This window comes from Aphelocoma coerulescens, chromosome 11 (genome assembly GCF_041296385.1).
Source record: "Aphelocoma coerulescens isolate FSJ_1873_10779 chromosome 11, UR_Acoe_1.0, whole genome shotgun sequence".
Classification (NCBI taxonomy): domain Eukaryota; kingdom Metazoa; phylum Chordata; class Aves; order Passeriformes; family Corvidae; genus Aphelocoma; species Aphelocoma coerulescens.
Window position 1 is genome coordinate 6,170,001 of NC_091025.1, and position 25,235 is coordinate 6,195,235.

Sequence of the window (25,235 nt, forward strand, 5' to 3'; positions counted from 1 at the left end):
GCAGCAGGTAACTGCTTTAACAAATAGCCAGCTGCCAGAACTGGTGTATCTGCCACACCACCCCGCAGCTAAAAGCCACGAGGGTTGTCTTAAAAGCTCATGAGATTGACACCAAATATATAACATAAATAATGAATGAAAGTCAACTGGTATGAGATCTAAACTCCTCCAACCCTATGTGTTTAAAGTGTCCAGGTGACAATTCTGCTATTAACTCTGTGAAGTTAAGCAGGATGATTTTGATCAGCTCAGAGAGAACAGGATGAGATAGGAACACTGTAGCCAGTGCCAGGTCCAACTGGCTGGGCCTCGTCCTCAGCACTGTAGCTGCACCTCACAGGACAACATCAGTCCTAGCAAGAACACTTCCCATGTAGCTGCCTCAGATCTCCCTAATTGATTACCCAGAAAGAAACTGTGAGTTGTCAACAAGACATGAAGCCATCCCCTGCTGCTATATGGCCTCCAGGACCATCAGTGTGCACAAGGGACCACTTTGAGGAACCCTCCCACTCTCCCTTGTTAACACTGAGCTGGCAACTCTCTCAAGGATAAGGAAGTTGTAAAGTTGGGGTAAAAACCTCTCTGCATTTCTTTCCCACTTCTGGAGACAGACCAGAGACTCAGAAGCAGCTGGGCTGGGACAACATCATCTTAGTGACAGGTACAATTAACACTGAGGTCAGTGGCAAAGCTGGAAGAGCTCAGAGCTGTTTCTCAGGCTATAGTGAGGGCAGAGCACCCAGGCACTGCACATCCTGTGAGTCAGGAGCAGAAAGGGGGCTGCTGTGTCTGGATATGGGAATTAGCAATGGCCTGTGTTCCAAACCCTGACCACACTGGACAGAAGCATTCCTTCCTGCAGTACACAGACACGTGAGAGGATGTAACAGATGTGAAAGGGAAGAGAGAACCTGAGTCTGCATAGACCAGGAAAGAAATTTTGACTTTAGCCCATGGCAAATTGCTGTGTAATACACTATTTACTCTGGTCCCCTTTGTTATTGTTCACTGAAGATTCATCACCTTTTTTGAAACACATGGAAATCTGCTCAGCATGGTAAGCAGGAACAAGACAAAAAGAAAAAATTCACAAATTATTTCTCTATGTAAGTGGTCAGCTTCCTCTTACTCAGGGTGATTAATCTGAGATGTGCACCACCACAGCCCTCAGAAGAGAAACCTCACAAATCTCCTTTCTCACAAAACAAAGGCTGCTCACTGGAGTGTTCAGGTACTCAGTTACATTCAACACAAGCTAATTCACTTATCTTCAACAAGTGGGCTATTGATTTTTTGCCTGATTTCTAAGCTGCCCAGGGCTTTCTGAACTACAACAATAGCATCCTCCTTTAAAAAAAAAAGAAAAAAAAAAGGAGGAAACTCAGTGGAAAATATCCCTTTGCTCATCAGTAATTAGGGTGACTTCTTGTTTGCTTAGTTCTGTCAGTATTTTCAGCATAGCCACTGTTTAGGAAACTTTCACAATACTGTTCCACTTGTCTTTGCTATATAACCTGGTACCATAAACTGCATTCTACTTATTCCTGGGCTGAAAATATCGCAGATCTTTTTTGTCCATGAAGGGGAATCGCCAGTTGCTAGGAGCCATTTGCTAATTGTGCTGCCAGAGTCACAAAGCTGGAGTCTTGTGACTTTTGTGATTACCACACACAGTCAAGAATGAAATGGCACATCTCATGCTTTTGGGGTAAAAATACTAAAATATAAAATAGGTTCAAACTCACAAGTCATATCTGCTGTTGTAGAAGCATATCAGGTGTACTGCATTCCATAATTCAGCCTCCTAGATGCTGATTTTAGTGTGGTGTTGATTTTGTGTCATTGCTTTTGCCCTGTTGGTACGTAGAGAGGCTGAAATGCATATTCTCAATTTCAGGTTCCTGATACAAATGATCCACAGAAAAACTCAGTTTTGGTATGTGTTAAATCATCTTTGTTCATCTGCAAGATGAAATATGCTTGTGTGCTTCTGCATCTGAGCTTTAAGATACATTTAGCCTATGTTTTAGTAAGCTGTCGTCAGTGCAGGTCATGTACTGTTATTATAAAGCCCACAATTGAAAAAACTTAATTTACAGAATAAAGCCTTAATAAAGATGACTGGATATTGCATTGCTGAAAACAGATTTATAGATAAAACTGGACTAGTAAGCCAAGGTATTGTATCTAAAGTAATTTTCCTTTAAGTACAAATAATCTTAAGAGTCGATTGTAATTTTGAGGGATGGGTTCCTACACAGGCAAAAGAGAGTCATAATTTTCCATACCAAAGAGGACATCAGAACCATAGCCCTTGGTCCTTAAGCACAGTGGACTAACAGATAATTAAACAGAAGTGTCAGGAATCTTCCAAGCCAGGTTTTTCTTCATGCTATCTCCCTGAGGGAATACCTTATTTTCTCCAATTTTCTCCCTTTTGTCTGCTAGTTAAAATACAACACTGCTGGAAAACCATATACAAATGAAGCCCCCCGTCTCCAAGTTTGGAATCTCATGTTCTTTTTGCTTCACCTTATGCTTCTGGAGGGGAACAAAGATGATGAAGGGCCTTGAGGGGAAGCTGTACGAGTTGCAGCTGAGGGCACTTGGTCTGTTCAGCCTGGAGAGGAGGAGACTGAGGGGAGACCTTATTGCAAAGACATCTTTGTGAGGGGAAGAGGAGAGGCAGACACTGATCTCTACTCTGTGGTGACAATGAGAGGACCCAAGGGAATGTCCTGAGGTGTCAGGGGAGGATTAGGTTGGACATTAGGAAAAGGTTCTTCCCCCAGAGGGTGATTGGGCACTGGCACAGGCTCCCCAGGGCAGTGGTCACAGCACCAGCCTGACAGAGCTCCAGGAACATTTGGACAAGGGCCCGAGGCACAGGGTGGAATTTTTGGGGTGTCCTGTGCAGGGCCAGGAGTTGGACTCGATGACCCTTGTGGGTCCCTTCCAAATCAGCATATGCTGTGATTCTAAACTGCAACTATGAAAAAAAAAAAAAACCAAACATTTTCCCCTCATCTCATGTCTTAGCAGACAGGGATGGTGATCTGCCTCCAGCAGTTTCCATTGCCTCTCAAAATGCACATTTTCTAAATAAGAAACACAAAATTAATATTCCCACTGTTCCATGGGAGAAGATGACACTCACACACCAGTAATGCTATAGCCAAGCCAGGCTGTAGCTGAAGCAATTCATGATCCCCCCATGCTCTGTCAATACCTGCAGGTGGGAGGGGGAATCTGTCAAGTGCAATACAATTCCAGTAAAGATATCTCCTCTGTTCTCTTTGTCAAATTGACACACACAGATATTTCAATCTATACTTCGTGGTTAAAATTGATCCTAGTGAGAGGATATGTAGCTTGATCAAACTTCTGTAGGACTGAATCAAACAGGATTGATGACACAAAATGCCTGCTTTAAAAAGAAGGAAGTTTTTCTTGTGATAATGGGGAGCTGGAGTCTTGGTGAGGGACAGACAGGACAAAAAAAAAAAGCTCTTACAGGACCAGTTAACTCAAATACCACTAAATTCAAGGAACATATAAACAAAAATAAAACATCTCTATATATAATTCTGTCACTTTCAAAATGGTGACCTTTTAAACTGTATTAAAAATCCACGTATTTTCAATTCCTGTCCTACAATGCCAGCTGTTACTTCACAGCTCTGTGCCTGTGAAAGGATGGGAAAGTGTGTGTGTGCAGGTCCTTTAAAACCTAACAATCTTTGCTGCTTTAGGATAAAGTCCTAAAATAAATAGAACTGGAAGCACAATAGAGGTTTTGGAGTGGTGATCCAAGATAATTGTGATCAACAGCATTTATCAGAGATAAAAAGAGGTAAAATTCAGTATCATATAAATACATCTACATAAGCATTGTATTTAGACTGAATTTAACAGAGAAAAATATTATCCCTGTGTAGTCAGTACATAATGCTAACTGGATCATAATTTCCACGTTATAAAGGATCTGACCAGACAATGAGCATGTAATTAGTTTGGCAAACAGTATTAAACACAGTGATTATTTCAGAGGCAAGGTTCACATGTACCTGTTAAGCAAAGAATTAACTCCCAAAAAACCAGTTTGGGGTATGAGATCATTCCTTTACATTACTGTACATTTGAGCTTTAAAAGATAAATTTAACAACATATTCTGTAACTAAGGTGGATTCTGAAAACAATTTGAATAATTGCCATAAGGGAAAACCCAGGGTTGCCAATCCAGTTTCAATATTCTTTCTGTCACAAATTTGCTTGCTTCAGCTTCTTCTTCCACTGAACTGTACTTGGCTGTTGTTTGGCGGTCATTTTGTATTTTCATGCCAAAGAAAACAATTAATTTAAATCATAAGGAAAAAAAAAAAAAAAAGTTGGTATAAAGAAGTCATTTCACATTGGTTCTAGACCTAGCCTAACATGTACTGGTTTTGGCCAAAATCCTGAAAGCAGCATATCATTGCAGCACTACAGCAGGGTGCAGGAATCTAAGGCTTATCCAGAGAAATATTAAGAGGAGAGAATAAAATAAAACTTCCGTAACAACCAATAGGACCAAATGGAAAACAAACAAAGAAGCAAAAATACATATGATATAATTCAGGTATTGTTTAATAATAAATTTTGTAATAATGATAAAATTAACACCTTGATCTACAGGTATTCTGAATCCCCTCCTTTAAAAGTAAGGATGGGATGCTCAATTGCTGCTGAAAATATGACATGATGAGAGCACTGGGACTAGGTCACTGTCTCCAAACACCCAGGACTTAAGGCCAAACAGTGACCAGCTCTCACTTCTCTCGAGAAAAATTACACTTTTCCCTCTATATTCTTCCTGAAGTTTCACAATTACTTTAGTCAGAAAACTGGTGGGTACATTAAATATTTGGTATCAATATAAATGTTATTAAGAAATTTATTATTTGTCCTTTCATAAGGATTTCTAGATTAAAAACCCTTCAAGACTCAGTCCTAGAACTTTCAGTTCATTAATCATCAGCAGGAGCTCTAATGATAGATAGAAAAGTGTGAATTATAGGCATATGACTAATCAGTATGGATTTTGGCAAAATAAAAACCCATAAGATGCTCTTCAATCCATTATTGCCCACAAATGCAGGAAAAAACAGTACAATGTCAACATTTGCCAACCATATACCACAGAAACTTCCTGTAATATAGAAAGAAAAATGAGAGCAATTGGAGATTCTAATCCCCATAAACCCATTGAAAAATGCAGTTTTATTAACAGCCTCTATAGCGTGCCCAAAAAGATTTTAAAATGGATAGGAAACAATGACCCTTGAAGGGCTAAAAATGTTGCATGGAGATAGTTCAGGTAATCATTGAAGACCATACAGCAAAACTCAATGAGGAACCTCAACACACACAGTGCATCATCCAAAGCAGCCTGTCAGAGCAACCTCAGCCAAGAATATTTACTCCAGTTCCATCTGCATGAATCAGGTCTCAACATCAGGCAGGTAATGTGTGCACAATTTAGCTGAATAAATGACATTTCAATTTTTGGAAATCTGGAACAGGGAGTCCCTGTTCTCACTCTGCCATTACCCCCAGGGCAGGTGTGAGCTCAGGCTAACAAAGTGCTGTTAGGAAACTGTGGCACTTCAAACCACACATCTCATTTTCATAAAGTGACTGAGGCAGTTGAAAGTGTACATACCACTGAAATTTGATAAGATTTGGGAACTTAATTTTTAAATTAAGAATTAGGCTCTTAACAGACTTAAGTTCTAGGCACCACTGAGTGTACTTTCAAAGGATTTTAGAAACCTAAAAGGGAAGCCATGGGCCTGCTTGTATTTTCAAAAGCACATGTGCAGTGCAGTGACCTTCCTGGGCTACTTGAATTTTGTTTTGAAAATCGTGAGATGCTTCTCTGTAGCACCAAGTGCCTAAACCATTTATTTGATAACATAATACCTAATAATTTAGGTATATCTACTTTGTCTGTTTTCAAAAGAACACTGAAAGCACCATAAGGAAGGCAAAGACTAGCAGATAACTGTTTTTTGAGGCTTTTATTGTAGTTGAAGGAACTATAAAATACACCCTCATAACCCTTTCACCTATGCTAACATGTTATTTGTGCAAGTTTTAGAAAGGGGTTATCAAGTTAATAGCAAGTTTTACAAAACAGCACCAACTTTCCTGGTAGAACATAAAACTAAAATTCTAAATTTTCCAGTGTCTGAAAGAGAGCCTCCTAACTGGCTCCCTCTGTCTGAACCTGTGTTTGGCTGATGCTGCAAATTTATCTAGCAAAGTGCAACATGGGATGTTTTTTCTAGCAAAACAACTGAGTGACACAGCAAAGCACAGCAGGACAATTTAACCCAGCAGTGTACTCAAGAGCTGAGATCTGCATAGTCTAAAACTCATGGTATTAATCTCACCTGTCTCTACTTTTCCAAAGAGAAAGTAATTTAAACCATCAGCTAATAAAACCATGATTCTATGCCTACCTCAATCTTTTGTTCAAAGAACTGGTGCTGGCCACTACTTCATTTTGCAACTTTCATCACAATTATTTTGTTCTGTTCTTATCAATGCATTAATACATCCCTGCACTTTATATTGAACCATTACACACTTTTGCATTATAAGGTCTGTGTAATTAATTGAGGATTTCTATTTATTGCTCCACTTTTCCCAGGTTACACAGATGTCAAGGAAGGGCCTTTACTACAACTTTTGGACTGGCTGATTCCTGGTGGCAAGTGCAGGGAAATGGTAGAACACGAGGATGGATTTGGTTTCTGATTCAGGCAGGGCATTCATACAGGCAGGATCCAAAGTAACTCATTCTACCAACGGGAAATGTTTTCCAGACACCTTGTTCCATGTGGATGCCTCACTGCTAAAGAGCCTGTGTCCAGCACTGACCATCACATCTGCAATCTACAGAGAGACATTTCCACAGCCTAGGGATTGCTGGCAGCTTTCTAGCACATTTCTGACAATTGCGAGCCAGAACTAACACCACTCTCCTGCTTATGGTTCTCCTTGACTTCATAGGGAATACAGAAGGATTCAGGTTGGTATTCAATGTTTGGCACAATTTATGTCCAGCTGTAGGTCTCATTTTCCTTTTAGGATCACTGTAATAGTGCTGAAAAAGAACACAGAGCTCTTATCTGATGATATCACTCCCATCTAAATAAATACCAGTGTAGCAAATACTCTGCAAATCTAAGACAGATTTCTATATTTCCTGTGATTTCTCTCCACTACATAATGTTTGGTTAAGAAAAATTTTTACAAGAGAACACATATTGAATATTTTCAAAAAGAACAACATAAAATCCAACATTCAGCCTTTTTTTTCCTAGATAAGCACATCACATGTTTAGTAGATATTCAGATGCATGCAAACAGACGTGTGCGTGCAAATGTGTCTTACAGGATGGAAAAACACAACAAATGTTGTCTTCCCTTCCAAAAAAACACAACAAATAGTTAACCAAACAAAAGCAATGCCAGCATCTCATATTACTTATAGTTACTTCCCAAAAGTGGGAAAAACCCTGGGTTTGGTAGAATGGCTGTAGAAGAGAGATGGAGAAAGGACTATTAAAAACACTCATGAGCACACAGACAGACCCTCCCCCCTCCATCTCACACGTGTCTGGGGGGAAGGGGCAGGGGTGATGGGATTCATTACACCCTGCTGTCTCCTTCAGGCAGAAAGGTTCCCATTTGCATCCAGACAAGTTACAACTGTCCCTTAATTCCTCAGTGACTGAACATCGCAGTGTATTAATCCTTAGTGTAATTACAGAAGGAACTACAAAGTGCTGTACGCTATCAACAATCATTACTATAGAAAAATGCCAAAGAAATTGAAAGGCTGCCTTCCCATTTACTCCTTAACTATGCATTTTGCAAGAAATTCATCCACTCTAGGACTGTCTAACAGTGCTCTGTGCAGCTTCCTAAGGCAAGGGTTGCACTGTTTAGTCTAGGACAGAACTATGGAAATACTGCAGAGTTTGACTTACACAGTCACACCAGTCTTTACATTAAAACAGTGACTGTGATCGAACCAACACTGCCTGGATAGCCTCATTTCCCTCAAAAATAAAAATCATTATTAAGGTTAAGCTCTACATGTACCAACAGGAGACATTTCCCAGTGAGGTGAAGGTTGTTTATACTTCTCTCAAGTCTGATGGATTGCTTGCAGGTCTTCCTCAAGATGATGAGCTCATGAATCATCTTTGAGCCTATATTCCACAAAAATCAAGATGATGAGTCTTACCCAGAAATAAAAGAATAATTAAGGTCACAAGTGGGCATCTGGGGGAAGACTGGGTGCCATTATGAATACATATTTGTGTATTTTTCTGAATGATTTTGCTTAATTTGGTTCCTTCAGTTAAAGCTAAAGCAGCAGGACAGAATTTAAATTTCGTTTATATCTTCCAATTTACACCACCTTTACTTGCCCCCCTTGGCCAGACCTCACCAGGGTCTGCTGTGTGTGAACAGATAAAAGAGAAGATTGTCCATTGGTGAGTTTAGGTTAACACCACTAAATTGAGTCAACTTTGGTGTGGCTTGTTTTTTAACCCACAATTCAGGAGGTGTCTGCGTGGTTTCTAATATGTATGAGCCTCTATGCACTACACAGCACTTACAGTGCATTTTAAAAAGCTACTCTTTTTATAAGTTAAAACCTACAATACATTTTTAACCAGTTCCTGAGTATTCTGAAAGGAAATGTTTCTGGTTTCCAAGCCAGAACTGGTCATTTTTTTCTACAGAATATGATGTTTGAAAATCAGTTCTTCCTATTATAGATTTCTCCCTCAGCTTGTAGAAAATCCATGATTCCCTAAACATTGGTCTTTGAAAGCACATTGACTAAAATCTTCATGCCTAATTCATGAAGTGTAGTCTGGAGATTAGTGGAGCTGGACATAGACCAGGAATACTTTATCATATTCTAATAAGCAGAGGCTGAAAATTGCATTTCTAAAGCTACAGTATTAAAGGGCACGCTGCAAAACATGACCCAAACATAACTCAGTAGTTCTACACTGTCTGTAAAGGCTTTGATATGATAAAGTATGCTGACGAGGGGAATAAACACAACTAGAAATTTCTGTATTTAAGGAGAGGGGGAAAACCAGCAAACACTACATGTATACATCAAAGCATATATTGTATATTATAAACTCATATAATGTGATCCCAATGGAACAACCCTTGTACTGCTATCGATTATTTGAACACACCACAGAACATCATTGCAATAACATAAAATTAAGCTTATGTAGCAAATGTGACAGTAAAAAAAGCTAATAAAAAATAGTCTGCAAGGCCAACGTAATCATTACCATAAAACTCTTAATGACATCTCTCCATACAATACACCAGAAAAATGTGAAGATTAAAATTGCCAGAGGAGAAACATGAATATTATTTTACTAATGGTGCTTGTGTTATTTAAAAGGTAAACTGCTCCCCACTCCTTTTTTTGTTTGGTTGGGGTTTTTTTTGTTACAGTATAACTAGATTAAAGAAGGAATGATATAGGCCAAGATTTCTAATTCCTGTACAACAGGATTTGTGGGTAGCGAATGAACTTAGAAAATATCTTTTCATATAATTGATTTTTCATCTCATGTAGAAGGGTGAAGATAGACATGTCTCCCATCATGTTATACTGTCAGGATCTGTTTTGGGAAGAAGGCAGACATTGAATACCCCTGGGTCAGGGAAGTACCCCAAATTGCACTGGAAAGAAAGAAAGAAAAAATCATAAAGAACTGCACTATTTGATGTGCTTTTTCCAGCCCTGCAAGTGCTGAGACAGAACATTTCCTCCATCTCCTCCAGGAGAGGAGCCCCAGCAGGAGGCAGGGGGATACCCACACTGACTCCCACTCATCCACATCTCCCTACATTACACCTTGTCTGAAAACTGGTAATGTTCCTGTTCCCATGCCTCTTCCCTGTTTCTTCACAGATTAAAATCTCTACAGAAGTCCAGCTGCATTAACAGGCTAAGCACAGTCCCTAGATTGGTCTGGTGGTGGGAGATTTATAAATTAAGTGAGTAATGAGTGGCTGCTCATTACACAGGTAAATGGATAGGGCAAAGTATGAAAAATAGCTCACATTTTACCTATAAACAAAAAATAAGGAGCATAAACTGAGAAAACACTTAAATTATCAGTACTTATGTCTGTAGCAATCATTTATGGTCATGGTACACAGAAAATTTGAACAGGCAGGGATGTTGTATCAAAAAAAAACCAAAAAAAAAAAACCAAAAAAACCCAAAGGATGATTTGGTCAGAGCTGCAAGACTTAGAATGAGTGAAAACCATCAGTCAAAGTGACCAACAAACCCTGGCAGTGTAAACAAGGTAGAAATGATAGTCAATAAAATCACAATTAGGTACACTGAGTGTCAGCGTTCCTGTGTGCTCACAATCAAGGGAATCAATAACTAACACTGAAAATTCTCCACTATTTGCTTTAAGTTTATATTTTCAATTTATTTTTTTTTATTTGGCTTCCCCAGTTGATTTCATGAAGAATATGTTTAATAAAAAGCAGTTTCAATACTGGCAATGGTGCCATAGGAATCAAGTGCAAGAGAATTAGGGGGGCCCACCAGCCACTATTGAAATTTAAGTGGGGAGAATAAAAACAACAGGTTTGCAAATAAGTGAAGAGATAGGACACGGTTCTTCACACCCACACAGTTTACAGAAAGGAAGTGTATAAGCCAGCAACTTTTACTGCTCCAAATCTCCTTGCCATTGAAGAGTCCTTAGTGCTAGAAACTTAGAATAAATGTACCTGCTAAAAAGTTAAAAGTGGCAAATCTCATGACAAAAAAAAAAAAAAAAAAAAAAAAAAACAGAAATTCACAGTAAATACAACTGTTGCTACCTCCCAGGAAACCATTTCTCATTTGGCTTACTGCAGGCAGCATACCACGTTTTTCTGAGTCCTTTCCAAACATGGATATAGCCAAAGGAATTCAAGCATGTCCGCAGTTTGCCAGGAATGTGCACAACAGCACTGGGTAATTTATTGAAAAACCACCCTTTTAATAATTCTTCAATATTACCTCTGGGAATTTTCAAATACACCTACACACGAATCACAGCGATGATTTAGTCAGGGTAACAGTTTGCCAACAAACACAAGCTTTCTTACTCTGTCTTCTAAATTTACTGGTTTCATTCCTACAGTGATATAGAGCACAAACTTCTTTAGGTCTCCTCATTGTGAACATCCATCATTCGGAGCCATATCAAAGAAGTCCTCTCTGAGTGTATAAAGGTTGAAGTGCTGAAAATGGATGGATCCTTAATTACCAAAGGAGTGAAAAATTGAAGTTGCTTTAACGCTTCTTCAGGTATATTTTTATTAGCAGTGTGTGTGCACCACCCACCTGTAAAAATTGATTCAAATCTTTTGGAAACAGCAATTTCTAGACAGGAATTGTATCATCTATAAGATAATGCATGTAAATGCAGATATAAGACAGCAACTTAATGATTTGAGTGGCTCCTGACAGCAGTGAGCTCCCAAGTTTTAGAACATTTTACACTTATATAAGAAAGGCTTTGGCAGAAGTTTTGTAGCACAGCATAGACCAAGAAGCGCCATGCCTTTTGCACAGGTATAAAATCCTTAATCCTGCACTGTATAAACACAAGATATCACTTGTGATAAATGCCCTTCTCTATCTGTGACATTTTCCTTATACTGTTTTCCATGCATAAGGGTACAAATCGCACAATACAGGAAAAAAAAAACCAGCATTTTGCCTGATCAGTGTCTGTTTACAGTAATCAGAGAGAAAAAGTGAATTACTCTAATAATGACATTTTATAGCTTGTTTCCAATCAATGAGACAGTTATTTTGAAATATTCCCATAAGTTTAGAATCAATTATGAATGGAAAGGAAAATGAAAAAGGTGAATATTACTGGCTTGAGATTTGTTCATTTGAGAGTTGTATTTTTTCCATCTTGCTAGACTCCTGTAAGTGATGCAGTCTGGTGAGCTCTGCAATAAATACTTCTACAGAAATATTCCATTCTCAGGAATCAATCTGGTAACTTGAGCATATTTATTTCTAAAACACATCTACTGTGTTTTCTGTGAATACTAAATGTTAAGGATATTATTTTTAACATAGTATATACTACTACAATACCATATACTACTACACTACCATGAAATACAGCTCTTGCTACAAGTAAGTTTTCTTCTTTTAAGGTATGAAAAATGTATGTTTTTAAAATTTAGCATGCACAAATAAAAAACAGGAAAGTATTGAAAGAGATAAACAACAAAAACCTTACTTGCTCATATTTTTGTGGATAAATTTGTCTCACAAACCAATGTCTCCATTGACACAGACCCAACAGCACTCCAGAGACTCCACCATTAAACACAATTCACATGTTGAGGAGTTATCATTCCTCTGAAAACAAGTTGGTTCCTGGTCTAGCATGACATTTTAAATTTTAACAGCAACCTAACAATGCACATAGATTTAGGTCAGTGTGATATCAAAATCCTCTCCCTATCTAACAATTCTTTCATTTCCTATTTAAATGAGGAGTTAAATCCAAATGGGCTCTGTTCATCACAAACTAATAGCAAAATCTTGATTCAAATTTATAATTATTTTGCATCTCCCCAGAATAATGAAGTATTTTATAGATGGAAAAATTAAGTAATGCCCTACCAAGTTCTGCTTTAACAAAATGCCCACTGGAGTCTTAAGGATCACAATCAACAAAGGAAAAAACCATAAATTGAAGGACCAAATGACAATGCCTTTATTTTTCAATATGCTCAGTAATAAACCCAAAAATAAATTACAAATAAGAAGCAAAATGTCTGTATCAATTTCAAATTCTTTCTATTTGAGGATGTGCCTGAGCCCTTTCCCTTATCAAGATATTCCCCCACATTACTTGCAATGAGAATTACCCTGAACTGCGTGGCTGTAGGAGCTGCTGTTCAATAAAAATATCAAATATCAAAATACCCATAATGCAGCTCTAAGATATGGCAAAAATCAGAATCATAAAACTTCATCTGTTCATAGACATTTGAACCCATTGTTTATGCTCAGGCTTCTTCCTCTGCACAGTCCTTTGCAACCCCAGAGATAGATTGTGATAGGAAATTTCTGGCAGTTTAGTCTCCTGATACATGTCTTTTCACTAAATTCTCTCCACATGCCTCTTAAAGGAACATATGAGCTATAAATCTAGCCTGAGTGGAAACATTTCTGTATTTTACTATGAAAATTTATATCATATTAACAACACAAACATGCAATATTTATTCCTTTCCAGATTCCTATGTGTATTTCTCAATCTTTCAGCTGCTTTGGCATTAACTACTAAAATGCTACAGCAAGGACCATGCCATGGAGCAACTTGGGTGAAGCAGAACTTATTCTATAATGTGCAAAGGCATCCCTGACAGAATTTCCAGGGTGAACTGAGACCTCAAAGGACTTCCAACAATGTCAAAAGAGCACTTATGTGCAGAAGACACACAGCACCTCCCTGTTTGGCAATGAGACACTAACCAGCTTTAGCTCTGATAAGATGCTTTACCTGAGGTATTCAATTACATCCCTACCAGACTGTGCTGAAGGAATATTTAAAGTCTGCTTTGCCCTTGACTCTTGATTCTGCATGTCAAAAACACTTAACTCAAACCCTTTTGGATTACCAATACTGCATTAAGTTCATTGACTCCTGTACCAGATTATCCAGGACCAGATGAACTGATATCACACACAGAGATATTGATGCTGTTTTATTATTAGACAGAACCAGAACAGCTTTATAAACATTTTAATTTGGGGGGAGGAGGTGGGGTGGGCTGAGAGAGAATAAACAGCTCTCTCACACAACCTGCAGTCAAATATTTTATGGAACCCTCCCTTGAAATTGCTGTGAAAATTCAGAAATTTAGTCAAATAGACCTTCAAGAAAATGCTCTTATTTGAGAATTTCTGGTGCATGAAGCCACAGAACTGTCCACACTAATCTACAGCTCCCCTTGCTGGGTCAGCTGCTGAATTGCATTCAAGCAGTGGCAAACAAATAATACATGTGAAATATTTAGACTTTAAAAATGGACATTGCACCCATGTGCTGCTGTGCTCAAGCAGCCTCTGTGCTGCATGCATTGCTCAGAGATGGAGCTTCCACAGGGCAAGACAAATTTCAGACCACATTGCAGTGCTGAAACTCAAGAGACAACTTAGTCAAAAACCAGGAACATGCACCCATTATCTCTCTGCCTTCTAGGCTTCTACCAAACTTCCTTGATTATCACAGGGAATCCTCCCTTTTCTTCCTTATTCCTCCCACTCTGAAAAATCATCAATAGACCGTTGTTCAAAATGGTGATGAACGAGTCTCTGGTAACAGCTTTGCTCAAAAGCACAACCAGTCCTTGCTGGCTTACTAGAAATGCCCCATTTTGTTCAGGACACATGCAAAGAAACATTTTGGGATCTTTCACAGAACTAGGTACTGCTATCTTTTGCCAACTCTAGGGGCTTTTTTACTTTAATAAAATTCAAGTACCTCAGTAAATCTGATTTTTTTTGCCAAGTACATTACATCTGCCATCCATTGTTCACACACACCCATACACACACTTTGCATATTTTTCTTTCTTGACATGTCTTGATAGTTTTCATAGGAAAGAGTAAAGTACACTCTACATCTCAGTCAACTGCTCTCTAATGCTACCCTCACTGCTTAGACAAATGATTCAACCCCATTTCTCATTCCAAACTTACAGTACTTGGAGAGCAGCATCCAACCAAGTGTGGATGGAATTCCATCTACAGAAGTACTTTTTCTTCCCTCGACCTCTTTGGTTGCAATTTGCATTTTCAGCTAATTGTCTCTCATTCTTTTGTCTGGAGAAGTTTATCTTCATTAGTTATTTTTTCATAACTGTGATGATAAAACAGACTATACCATGGTTGGAGTGGAAGTGGTGCTGCAGTTTTGACACAAACATGAGAATATCCCTCATATTGGTTTGGGTATGGACACGGACACAGGTGTACCATGCACCTTGCTGCAAAAGTTTTGCAGAAAAAGAAAATCCTATCCAGGGAAAATAAGGCAAACATGCCTTCTAATGAAAAATTTTTTCAGAACTTAGTGAAAATCTGGAAGCACAATACAATTTTATGGTTAAAACCAGTGAATAAGAAGTCTAACTATTATTATTTGCCTGGATAAAAAGTATTCCTATATTTTTCCCACCTCGGTAATTTTGTATTCCTGTCAGTAAAATAACTGTTACAACTGATTTTAAAAAATCATATAAAAGTAAAAATATAGCAAACACATGCAAGTCACAAAATATACAAATAAAAACCACGGATCTATTTTTTTCATGCCTCTGACACCCTTTTGACTATGTATTGACCATTTGTGAACCTTTTTCTCAGACTAAACCAATCAATAAATTGCTCATCCAGAATTTTTTACTCTTACCAAATTGATAATTCACAATAAAATGAGAAGAAAATTATACTGCTATAAACTCACAGTGTGGATATCAACAAACTAGGGAGACCAAATCACACTGGAACAATTAATACTAACATAAGAATTATTACTGCCTCTAGCAAATTAAATACTTTTTAAATGTTTTGATAGTCAAAGGTAAACTTGACATATTTGTCAATTTTCAAAGGAGTCTGGAGTGATGGGATTTAGGGGTCAGTCACTTTAAGGTCATTTTGAGACCACAGATTTTACTTTCAAATTAAGAACAAGGAGAGTAACAAGGAAAACCTCCCAACCACACACACACAAAAGAAAAAAATAAGAAAGTGACTAGCTGGCATAGGGATTTGTGCAGCTTGTGTGTCACCCACTGAAAAAAATCCCACTTACCAAACATAATTTTTCTGACAAATAACCTTGATAGGTAAAGTTAAAGCACATAGACAATTTACTGCTATTACAAAGTTCTTCAAACTGAGTGCCAACACTCATCCTCTTCAAAATAAACCAGGGAGTGCTAGGTCTCATGTTACAAAGTATCAACAATTACAGAACACTTTCCAAAATGCTAACAATAAATCTAAAACAAAAATCAATTCTATTAATTTGTGAGATGGATGCTAAAAAAATCAAAGCTGCCACCATTCAAAAGTGTTAAAACATACACATAATGGAAATCATAAATGTGTTTTAAAACTCGATTAAAAAAAAACTAAGTTTTTCTAATCTAAATTTAAGACTCTTGTTGCTTATTTATTTTTATGAAAATGGATACAGCCTGTTAAAAGGCCTTTTCCCAGCCACAGAAACTGTTGGCATAATGCCCAAGGAATACAATAGCCACATGTTCACAATCTTTAATTATCCAATTAATGTAGTGTCGTTTTAGCAATTAGTTCAGATGACCATATGTAACTTTTTACAAATAGCTCTTTCTTTCTACGCCCAGAATGCCAAATGTACCACGATGTGTTTGTATAAAATACATTATTTGAACAGGAGAAGGACTTCCGGAATTATCTGTGTTTAACATACTGGGACTTTTCCTGTCGGGCTCTAAAATTGATTCAGTTTCTTATGTTTCTGCAGACTTTTTCTTTAGAACCTGCAATCCCAACTCCGTGTTTTGTTATCTCCTGTAATGGTAAAACAGCACAGCCACGATGAGGTCGCAGCAGAGCTGTCAGTGGTTCAGTTTTGGTGGTTTCTCCAGACAAAAATCAGAACCCAGCCCAGTATAACATTTGCGTAGGCATCGCAAAACCTTCATCCCCACGTTTTCCACAGAGCCCCACGGAGCAGCTCCCTGCAATGATCCCTGTGCCCGGCCCGCAGCAAGGGGGAACGAAGGGCAGCTCCCCAATGTGCAGCCACACCACGACACGACCCCGGCGTCCCGGCAGTGCCAGGGGCTGCCAAGTCAGCCCTGGAGGGCAAGGAGGCACAGCCAGGGCATCGTGTCCCCCTCCTCGAGCCCGGCGCCAGGAGCCGGGGTGGGATGGCAGCAGCGCAGGGGAACCTGCGGAGACACCGCGGCTCCTTCCTGCGGAGCCGCTGCGCTGATCGAGCTCCACTGAGCCCGGCACGGCCCCGGCTCAGGCTCAGTGTTATCTCCTGCTTTACAGCTCCGCTTACACTCTGGAAGAAACGAAGTCAGGGATGTAGATTACATTACAGTCTCTCTTTTTGAAGGATACGGCATTGGCCATGGTTGGAGGGAAGGCATTGGCTCACATGGAACCTATGTGAAAATTAGCTTTCCTAGAAAGTTTAGATTCAGCTTTTATTCCTTATATAAGGAATATACTGATACTCCTTGTCCTTGCAGTAAGAAGTGCTATATATATGTTCATTGACGTAGGATCTGGTCCCAAATACAACTTGTAGTTGCTCTGTTACAAACAACATGAAAATACCAACAAAAACAGAGACTGGCAGAACCTATTCCTGAGTTCAGTACAGTAGAATACAACAGAAAGCTAAAGATGAAAGCAGAATGTCTGCTTGAAATTAATACAAAATACTTTATTATCTGGACACCAAAGCATTAAACAAATTCAGAGAAACCTATTTTCTGTCACAGTATTTCTCTGCAGAAAAAAGTTGCTGTTTTCTCCATATAAACCTCAAATTATAATCATTAGTATACAGGTAATTGTTGAGGAAGGGAAAGGAAAAAGCAATTGCTGCATAAATACCTTGATTTTCTATTGTTTATACAACTGCATTTAGATGAAGGTATACATACAGAAAACACACAGGTCTTTATTTCTCCTTAATTGGCTTCATTTCTCTCTAAGGACTCTTTTAATGTATAAAAACTGTAAGCATTTTAATGTAAAATTCATGCCAATCTAAATGAGGAGGTTAGCATTACATCTTTCTGTCACTATAATTTATGAATACCAAAAACATGGAATTATAAGGCGCACTGCTGTAAGATCATTTTATTCATAATAAAGATGTTCCTTTCTTCTGCCCTTTGTTTTGGCTTACCTGCACACGTTCCACAGGGCCTGTTCTACACTGGGGTTTTTTTTAGGAAAACAAATGCAACCAGCTGACCTCTGGTCTCTGACACAAACTGGAACTTCCAACACATGTTCTGTAGCACAGACCTGCTGTAATAGCCAGACATGCTCTTGAGCAAGACTCGTTAAGGACCCCTCCAATTATGCACCTACAGATGAAGCACGGGAGGAGCACAGCACCCCCAGAAGCTCTGTGGGTAATTTCCTCTGACAACAAGGGGAGTTATGCCCAATCCCAAAAAATCATAGGGCCATCCTGAGGGATGAAAACTTCTGGGGGATAAAACGGCTTTTTAATTTGACTTCTACCCTATGCTCTCAGACAAAAAGTAATAAACCCTTTAAACACTGGATCCATTTACCACGAGATTCAAACTCTGATTAAAATCCATCCCTCTGCACTGATTAGGTTCCCTTAGGAGAATAAAAAGCAGCAGAAATGAGTGTGTGAGAACGTGTTTAGTCCACATCAGTGAACTCCTGCATGCAGATGTACTGGGACAGTGAAAAATATCTGGACATTTCCCTTGATGGCAAAAGCTGCTACAGCCCAGTCTTTTGTGCAAAAGTTTGTTTGAAGAACGAAGGGACAAAGGAGGCACATTTATAAGATTCTTCAAGATTACCCTGATTACTTCCCCCTTTAAAACGCAGAGTATATTGAAGCCTCTTTAAAAAATTCATACAGTGGAATCATTCTATGCAACTGTAAGAAGAAAACTGTCAGACAACATTCCCAATTCAATATTACATTGTGCTTCAAGAAGAGATTTCCATATATTCTAGATTAAAAAAAGTCTCATAAATAAATGATAATCCATTGCTTGCACTGAAAAATGAAAAATAATTTTCTGTTTGCATTTTACTCTGCAGAGTAAAATTTAATCTCTCTTTTAATATAGTTTTTGTATATACAGAGAAGTAAAAAGATGTAACCTTATGAAAATTGATTTTTTTTACATGGTTAAAAAATATTTCTATTGGTGTTTTTGTAGAAATCTTACTTTTATAAGCACTGAAATATATCACATATTGATAGCTTACACACATTATTTCCAACAAATTATGATAATCTGTTTTTTTAAAGAGAAGGGAAAACATCAAGGTTTTTAACATTAAGCAGCAAAGAAATGATGAAGAAAAGGGAAACTCCTCAGAGGTTAGTACATCTGGCCACAGTTCAACACAAATCTGTCAGTAATTTTATAGAATTTATTGTAACTAGACATCAATATATTTTACATAAATCTAAAATAATATAAACATGTACTATGTACATATGCATATTTATAAATAAATTTACATTTTAAGTATGTGATGTGCTAGTGGTGCACAGAATATAAATTACATGGTACAAACTACCTGTACCTAAATTCATTGGCCAGATTCGAAGTATACTGAGCTTCTTCTAACTGACACAAGAAAACCAAATAAAGTGTTGGTTCTCATAAAACAACTTTTTTAAAACCCTGACCTTTTTCTTTTTAATTGTTAAATAAATTTCCCCAATAATTTTTAATTTTTCAGAAGGAAAAAAACCAGAATTCACAAAACATCCTGTATTTGGGTGTTTTATAGAAAACCAGCAGAAAACAAGGCTAGATTCACAATTCTGTCAGAGGCATCTGCCTCTTACTGGTGATGTGGGAGTAACCTGGTTTAATTCCCTTTCCAGCCTGGGGGGATTGGAACACGGTAGTTGTGCGGTGGCTGAGGCTGCTCACTCCTGTCCTCCTCCAATTCTGCTTTCTGTAAGTAATTAAAGTTTCAGTGAAGCAGGTACTGAACCCCAGTGACCCACTTCCCAGGTAAAAGCCACAATCACCAGCCAAAAGGGTCATTCTCACTTAATTTATCTCTCAATTAGTAGTTACTTCATACAAGATAAAACAGAATAAAATGCAGTCCTATTGCTGAAACACTACTTTGGCACAGCCATTTAGAGACTTTTTGGGAGAGGCAGGCTTCGAGACAGAAATTGTGAACTTGAGGTAGCAGCTAGGATATCATTTGGTATTTGTTTTGTAGGGAATAACAATGCTCAGTGTGATGGAGAATGAAAGTGATTCCCTAACGTGGGAATATTTATCTGACAACCTACCTCTAATGTATGAACATTTCTGGGGTCACTGAAATATGGTGGCTCCTTCCATCCTAGAATAATTTACAATCTTTCTTTAAAGATATTCACTTGCTATGAAAATATATTCATTTGCCATCAGTTACTTCTGCGACAGGCAAAAAAAAAAAAAAAAAATGTTGCACTGTCCTGTAGAATTGCATTAACACTCCTTAGTCAAAGTACAGACTGAGGAAACTGCAAAAAGATCCCCAAAAGTTAGAACTTCTATAATGACAATTGTCTGAGATTTGGCCCCATAAATGACTTTCAGTAAAAGACAGATAAGTTTGTGTATCTCTTAAACTGTGATTGTACGACAGCATTTATCTAACCTAGAACCACATCAGGAAAATGCTTTTTAAAATAAAATGTAATTAGCTCCTAACAGGATGCTGTCAGGATGCAAATGTAGCAGCAATGTTCTTGTTGGCAACTCGAATACAGCTACAAGAACGTTTCCAAAAGTGTGAGAATTATTTCTAAAATGGCACAGAAATTCCACATTTTCAGTGGGAATTCTCCCTAATGGAATATTACTCCCATCACTTCAGGAAGTGCTAATTTAGCTCCTCACTGGAAGCTTAATAAAAATGCTATATTTGGTCCCTAATTGCGACTAATCAGCGCGGCACTGCACATGGCAGCCCTTCCTTTTCAAACACGGCAGCAGCCAGCTGAGGACACCAAAACTTCGTGGCTGCCCCCAGCTTGTGGCACTCAGAAGCCCATCACTGTTATTACTGATACTGCACCAGGATATGGGGAGTGACAGTGGATCCATCAGGAGGGAGAGATCTCAGCACATCTCTGTTATCACCAACAGCTCCTCTCCCATCCCAATCCCAGTACTCTGCAAGTCTCCCCTCAGCCCAAGTCTTTCTCTGTGCCTGTCACTGTGGGGGAAGAAGAAGGGGGACTCCCAGCCCTAGGGCTTTTGTGAACCATCATGAGGCCTCCAGCAGGCTCTAACCAAGCCTAAACTACTCCAGAAACATTTGGGAAGCGCTGCTGCAATGTCTACACACAGCTTGTTCTTTATGAAACTTGTATCAAACACATACCTTGCCGATAAACACAGTCTGTCGGAAAATAAAAGGCAAAATAAAAGAGAAAAATTGTTGTTTACATAATGGGTATGCCAAAGGCAAATATTTCCAGTGCTTCTAATAAACACATTATATTTCTGTTCAATCTTACGAATTTCCAAAGCTGCACAAGTCAAAAAAGCTGCAATCTCACTGGGATATTAATTCCTTAAACAAAATTAAAATTATTATTGTTGAAATTATTATTATTATTGCAATATAAATTATTATAATTATTATTGTTGAAATATTATTGTTGAAATATAATATTTATTATATTATTATTGAAATATAAAATTATTATAATTATTATTATTGAAATATAAAATAGTGACATCTTCTGACTCTCAGAAGCACCACTTTGCAAAGCTTTCTCGTCCCTAGTGATACTGAACCTGTACAAAGTTCCTGGTAAGTGACATATGCTGAAAATAAGGCACAAGAATCTCATTTTAGTGGCATCTACTAGATGACAGTGTCATCATATGGTCCAGCTGGGTTGGCTATCAGGAAAGAGGTTCTTCCCCCAGAGGGTGGCTGAGCACTGGAACCGGCTCCCCAGGGAAGGAGTCACAGCCCCAAACCTGACAAAGGTCAGGAAGCATTTGGAAAACGCTCTCAGGCACAGGGTGGGATTGTTGGGCTGTCCTCTGCAGGGCCAGGAGTTGTACTCAGTAATCCTTGTGGGTCCCCTCCCAGCTCAGGAGATTGTGTGATTCTGTGAACTTGGGTTATTTTTCTGCCCCTGGAAGTTAGGATTTTTCCTAACAGGAGTAACAGCTTTCAGTTTTGTTTCTTTGTCTAGCAAATAAAGAATGACAGTAACTAGATCTCAAGTGTAAACACGAGATTGCTTTTGTCACAGCCTATTGGAAACTGGGCCTATATTTAAAAAGTAAAAGCAATAGTGAAAGTTTATGATATACTTAGTGAAATTGGCATTTTACAATAATACCATTTATCTATTCCTTTTTTACTTCTAGTTTCTGAGAGCCTGAAAGCTCACCTTCAGAAATGTGGAAAGATTCGTTTTGGGATGCACTAAAATGCAATCTATTTGGTGTTTCCTGTAGCAGTAAATTTCCAAGGTCTGTTGACAGTGTTTCTCAAAAGCGGTTTCTGACCATTACTTCAGGTTAAAACGACTTACCATGGAGCCATCTGGCTGCACACATTAGAACACACTTCAGAAAGCCACAAACATTTTAGAACTCCTCTCTGCACTGTGTGCTTGGCCAGCACGCACCCAAGTACAGTATGTAAATAAGACAAAGACTAATAATGCCTTCAATCCTGCGAGCATAAAGGCTGCTGTCCTATGTAACATAGCAACACATTTTCCATTACACCCTAAGATTAATAAGCCTCATGGAGACCTGGAAAATCTGACAGAAAACAAGGGCAATACGATGTTCATTTCTGTTTCATTAAACACAGGATGAGCTGATGGATCTCTCCACACTTTGTCACTCTGCACTGCTAATGGCTCTTTGACATTATTATTCACCATGGGTGAGATTGTGTAACCTCTGCTCACATTGGTGAGCAGTCACAAAAGTGGTCCCACTGGTAACTGCTTTAGAGAGGTTACCTGAAGCATATGGTGCTTCTCAGCTCACGACAGAGTGGCTAAGTCTGACCATATCAAAGTGTTTGTGAAGGATTTCAGCAATGTGCAGATAGTTGGTGAAGGGCACTGTAGTGGATACAAAGGCTTATACAGCAGTTAGAAACTCAGTTTTCTAGCAAGCTCAATAGTTGAGTGATACTTCATCCTCTATTTTTATCTGCATAGTTTTAGCTACTCACATGGAACAGTTTTGCAGGGTTACTTTTTCAAAGCTAGCAAATAAAATACCTTGGAACATGGACACACTATGGGAAATAGGAACACAACATGGGCAGCCAAAACGTGCCTGCACAGAGGCCCAACACCTCCCTGTGGATAAAATATGTAACATGAAAAGCCCTGGGAGAGACTAAATCAATTCAACACAAGTTTATTATTTTTAATTAATTATCTATTGAGAGTTTTGCTTGCTGCAGTGTAGTCATAGAACACAATCATACTCTACATTACCTTTCTTTTAGAACCAAGTCATGTCATAGTGAAATGCAAAATAAACATCAGGACTGAACACAACCATGGATGTTAGAGCGAGGAACCAGGAATGAGCCATTTCTGGGTACCTTCCCTATGATCATTGGAAATTACTCTAATGAATGACAATTCTTTTCCTTTAATCAAGGTGCTGTCCTTTATGAATGAAATATGATTCAATATGATGATCTTGGTTCTACAAATAGTCCAAATAGGCACAAAATATGATGTGGTTTCTATTTCCAGCTCACGTGAAGTTTATACAGACTATGAAGAGCTGCTAATCTCCCCGCACCAATTTACCTACTTCTAGGATGACTACACACTAATCTTTTGGGTTTAAATTTCTATTTTAATTTGGCAACTAATAAAGAAAAATACCAATACAGTCCTTAAAAATCAATACACTGGGGACGGGAAGGTTGCAATCATACAGAAGTTACAAAACATCACAATTGTGCAAGTGAGTAGAGATGTCCTGGTGTTCTTTGAGGGCAGTTTGCATGCATAAACCCTCCCATGTGAATTCAGACATTCATGGGAGTTTTCTATCCAACTGTAAGTGAACAGCAAAAACTGAGAATTTCATATAATAGAGATCAATACATAAGTTACAAAACAATAACAAAGGACATCCATCCAATAAATCTAATTAATGAACCAGCTTGAGAAAATGACTATCTGCCTGTAGATATTACACAAATAGGAAAATGGAATATTATGTAAAAATAAATCACTGTGGATTATGTGTTCAACTACAGTTTCAGGTTAAAAAAGCAGAATTAATATCACCAATCATTCCAATTCACATCTGAAAACAGATTTTAAAGAAAGCTTTGGCAGAGTGATGTATAAATTATACATTCAAAATTATAAATTAGATTTCCCCAGACAATCATGGTGATTCCACAAATAGCTTCAGAAATAACTCCGGGTAAGTGATGAGCTTTCCGAAGACTTACCAGACAATTTGAAAACAGGAATTTTTATAAACAACGCAATTCGTTATATGAGGACTGCTGCATGAGCTGCAATATAAATTCTGCTCCATCTTGAGCAGAATCCAAAACTAAAGTGGATACTAAAACCATTGTGGGAGATATAAATGATGGGCTTTGTGCTACAGCACCAAGATGTCTTTTAAAAAGCTGAGATGGAAGCAGAGATTCAAGGGTTTGACTAACTCAGATGCTTGAAACCTAGAGCACAAATGGCAGCATGCCAGGAAATTAAAGTTACTAAATTAAAAATAGGGCTTACACTAAAGTCAGTCAATTCTGTGTAACACTGGAGATATCTGAGATCCCTCAGATACATCTAAACCAGTTTGATTTTGGCGAAAAACAGTATTAATCAAAGCACAAAAGAATACTAAGGTCGATTGGATAGAGTTGTCAGGAAGCAAACAGAAAGTCCCTGAACACCTGTTATGGGAATGTTAAGTCTTCCGTAAGATAAATCTCTAGAAGATAAATCTATCTGCCAAGGACTGAGACAGAAGGGGTAAGCAACCAAATACATCCCAAGTCCAAAACAAATATTCAAAGACCTAATGAGCAGTCAGTTCAAGAAACATAACACCTCCAGTCCAGAGGTTTCAGACATGATAAATTCCCTCAATGAAAATGCAAAAAGTGGAAGATTTTTCTTACATGTAGATCCTGAGTACAAACAGTGGATGACAAGCAAATTTGGTGCTCATCTGAGATATGGCACTGTATTTCAGTAACACACGTGTAAAAGTCCATCAAAGCCCACTGAATTACCTCCCATATTTTTACATCCACAGAACAAGACTAGCTCTGTTCCTGAAA

The 25,235-nt window shown here is 38.3% G+C and overlaps 1 protein-coding gene across 12 annotated transcripts in view; it reads right to left on the reverse strand.

Moving 5' to 3' along the window:
• Positions 1–25,235, reverse strand: part of WWOX (WW domain containing oxidoreductase) — a 487,168-nt gene that overhangs the window by 286,734 nt on the left and 175,199 nt on the right. The window contains exon 9 of one of the 12 annotated variants that reach the window (XM_069026683.1): positions 6,140–7,154. The exons of 9 other annotated variants lie outside the window; for them this stretch is intronic. In XM_069026683.1, the coding sequence (XP_068882784.1) occupies positions 6,903–7,154 (252 nt within the window). In that variant the 3' untranslated portion in view covers positions 6,140–6,902. Of the gene's footprint in view, positions 1–6,139; positions 7,155–8,081; positions 8,269–9,687; positions 9,785–25,235 lie in introns of those variants that run through there. 2 more of the 12 variants (XM_069026698.1, XM_069026686.1) reach the window with 2 other exon arrangements.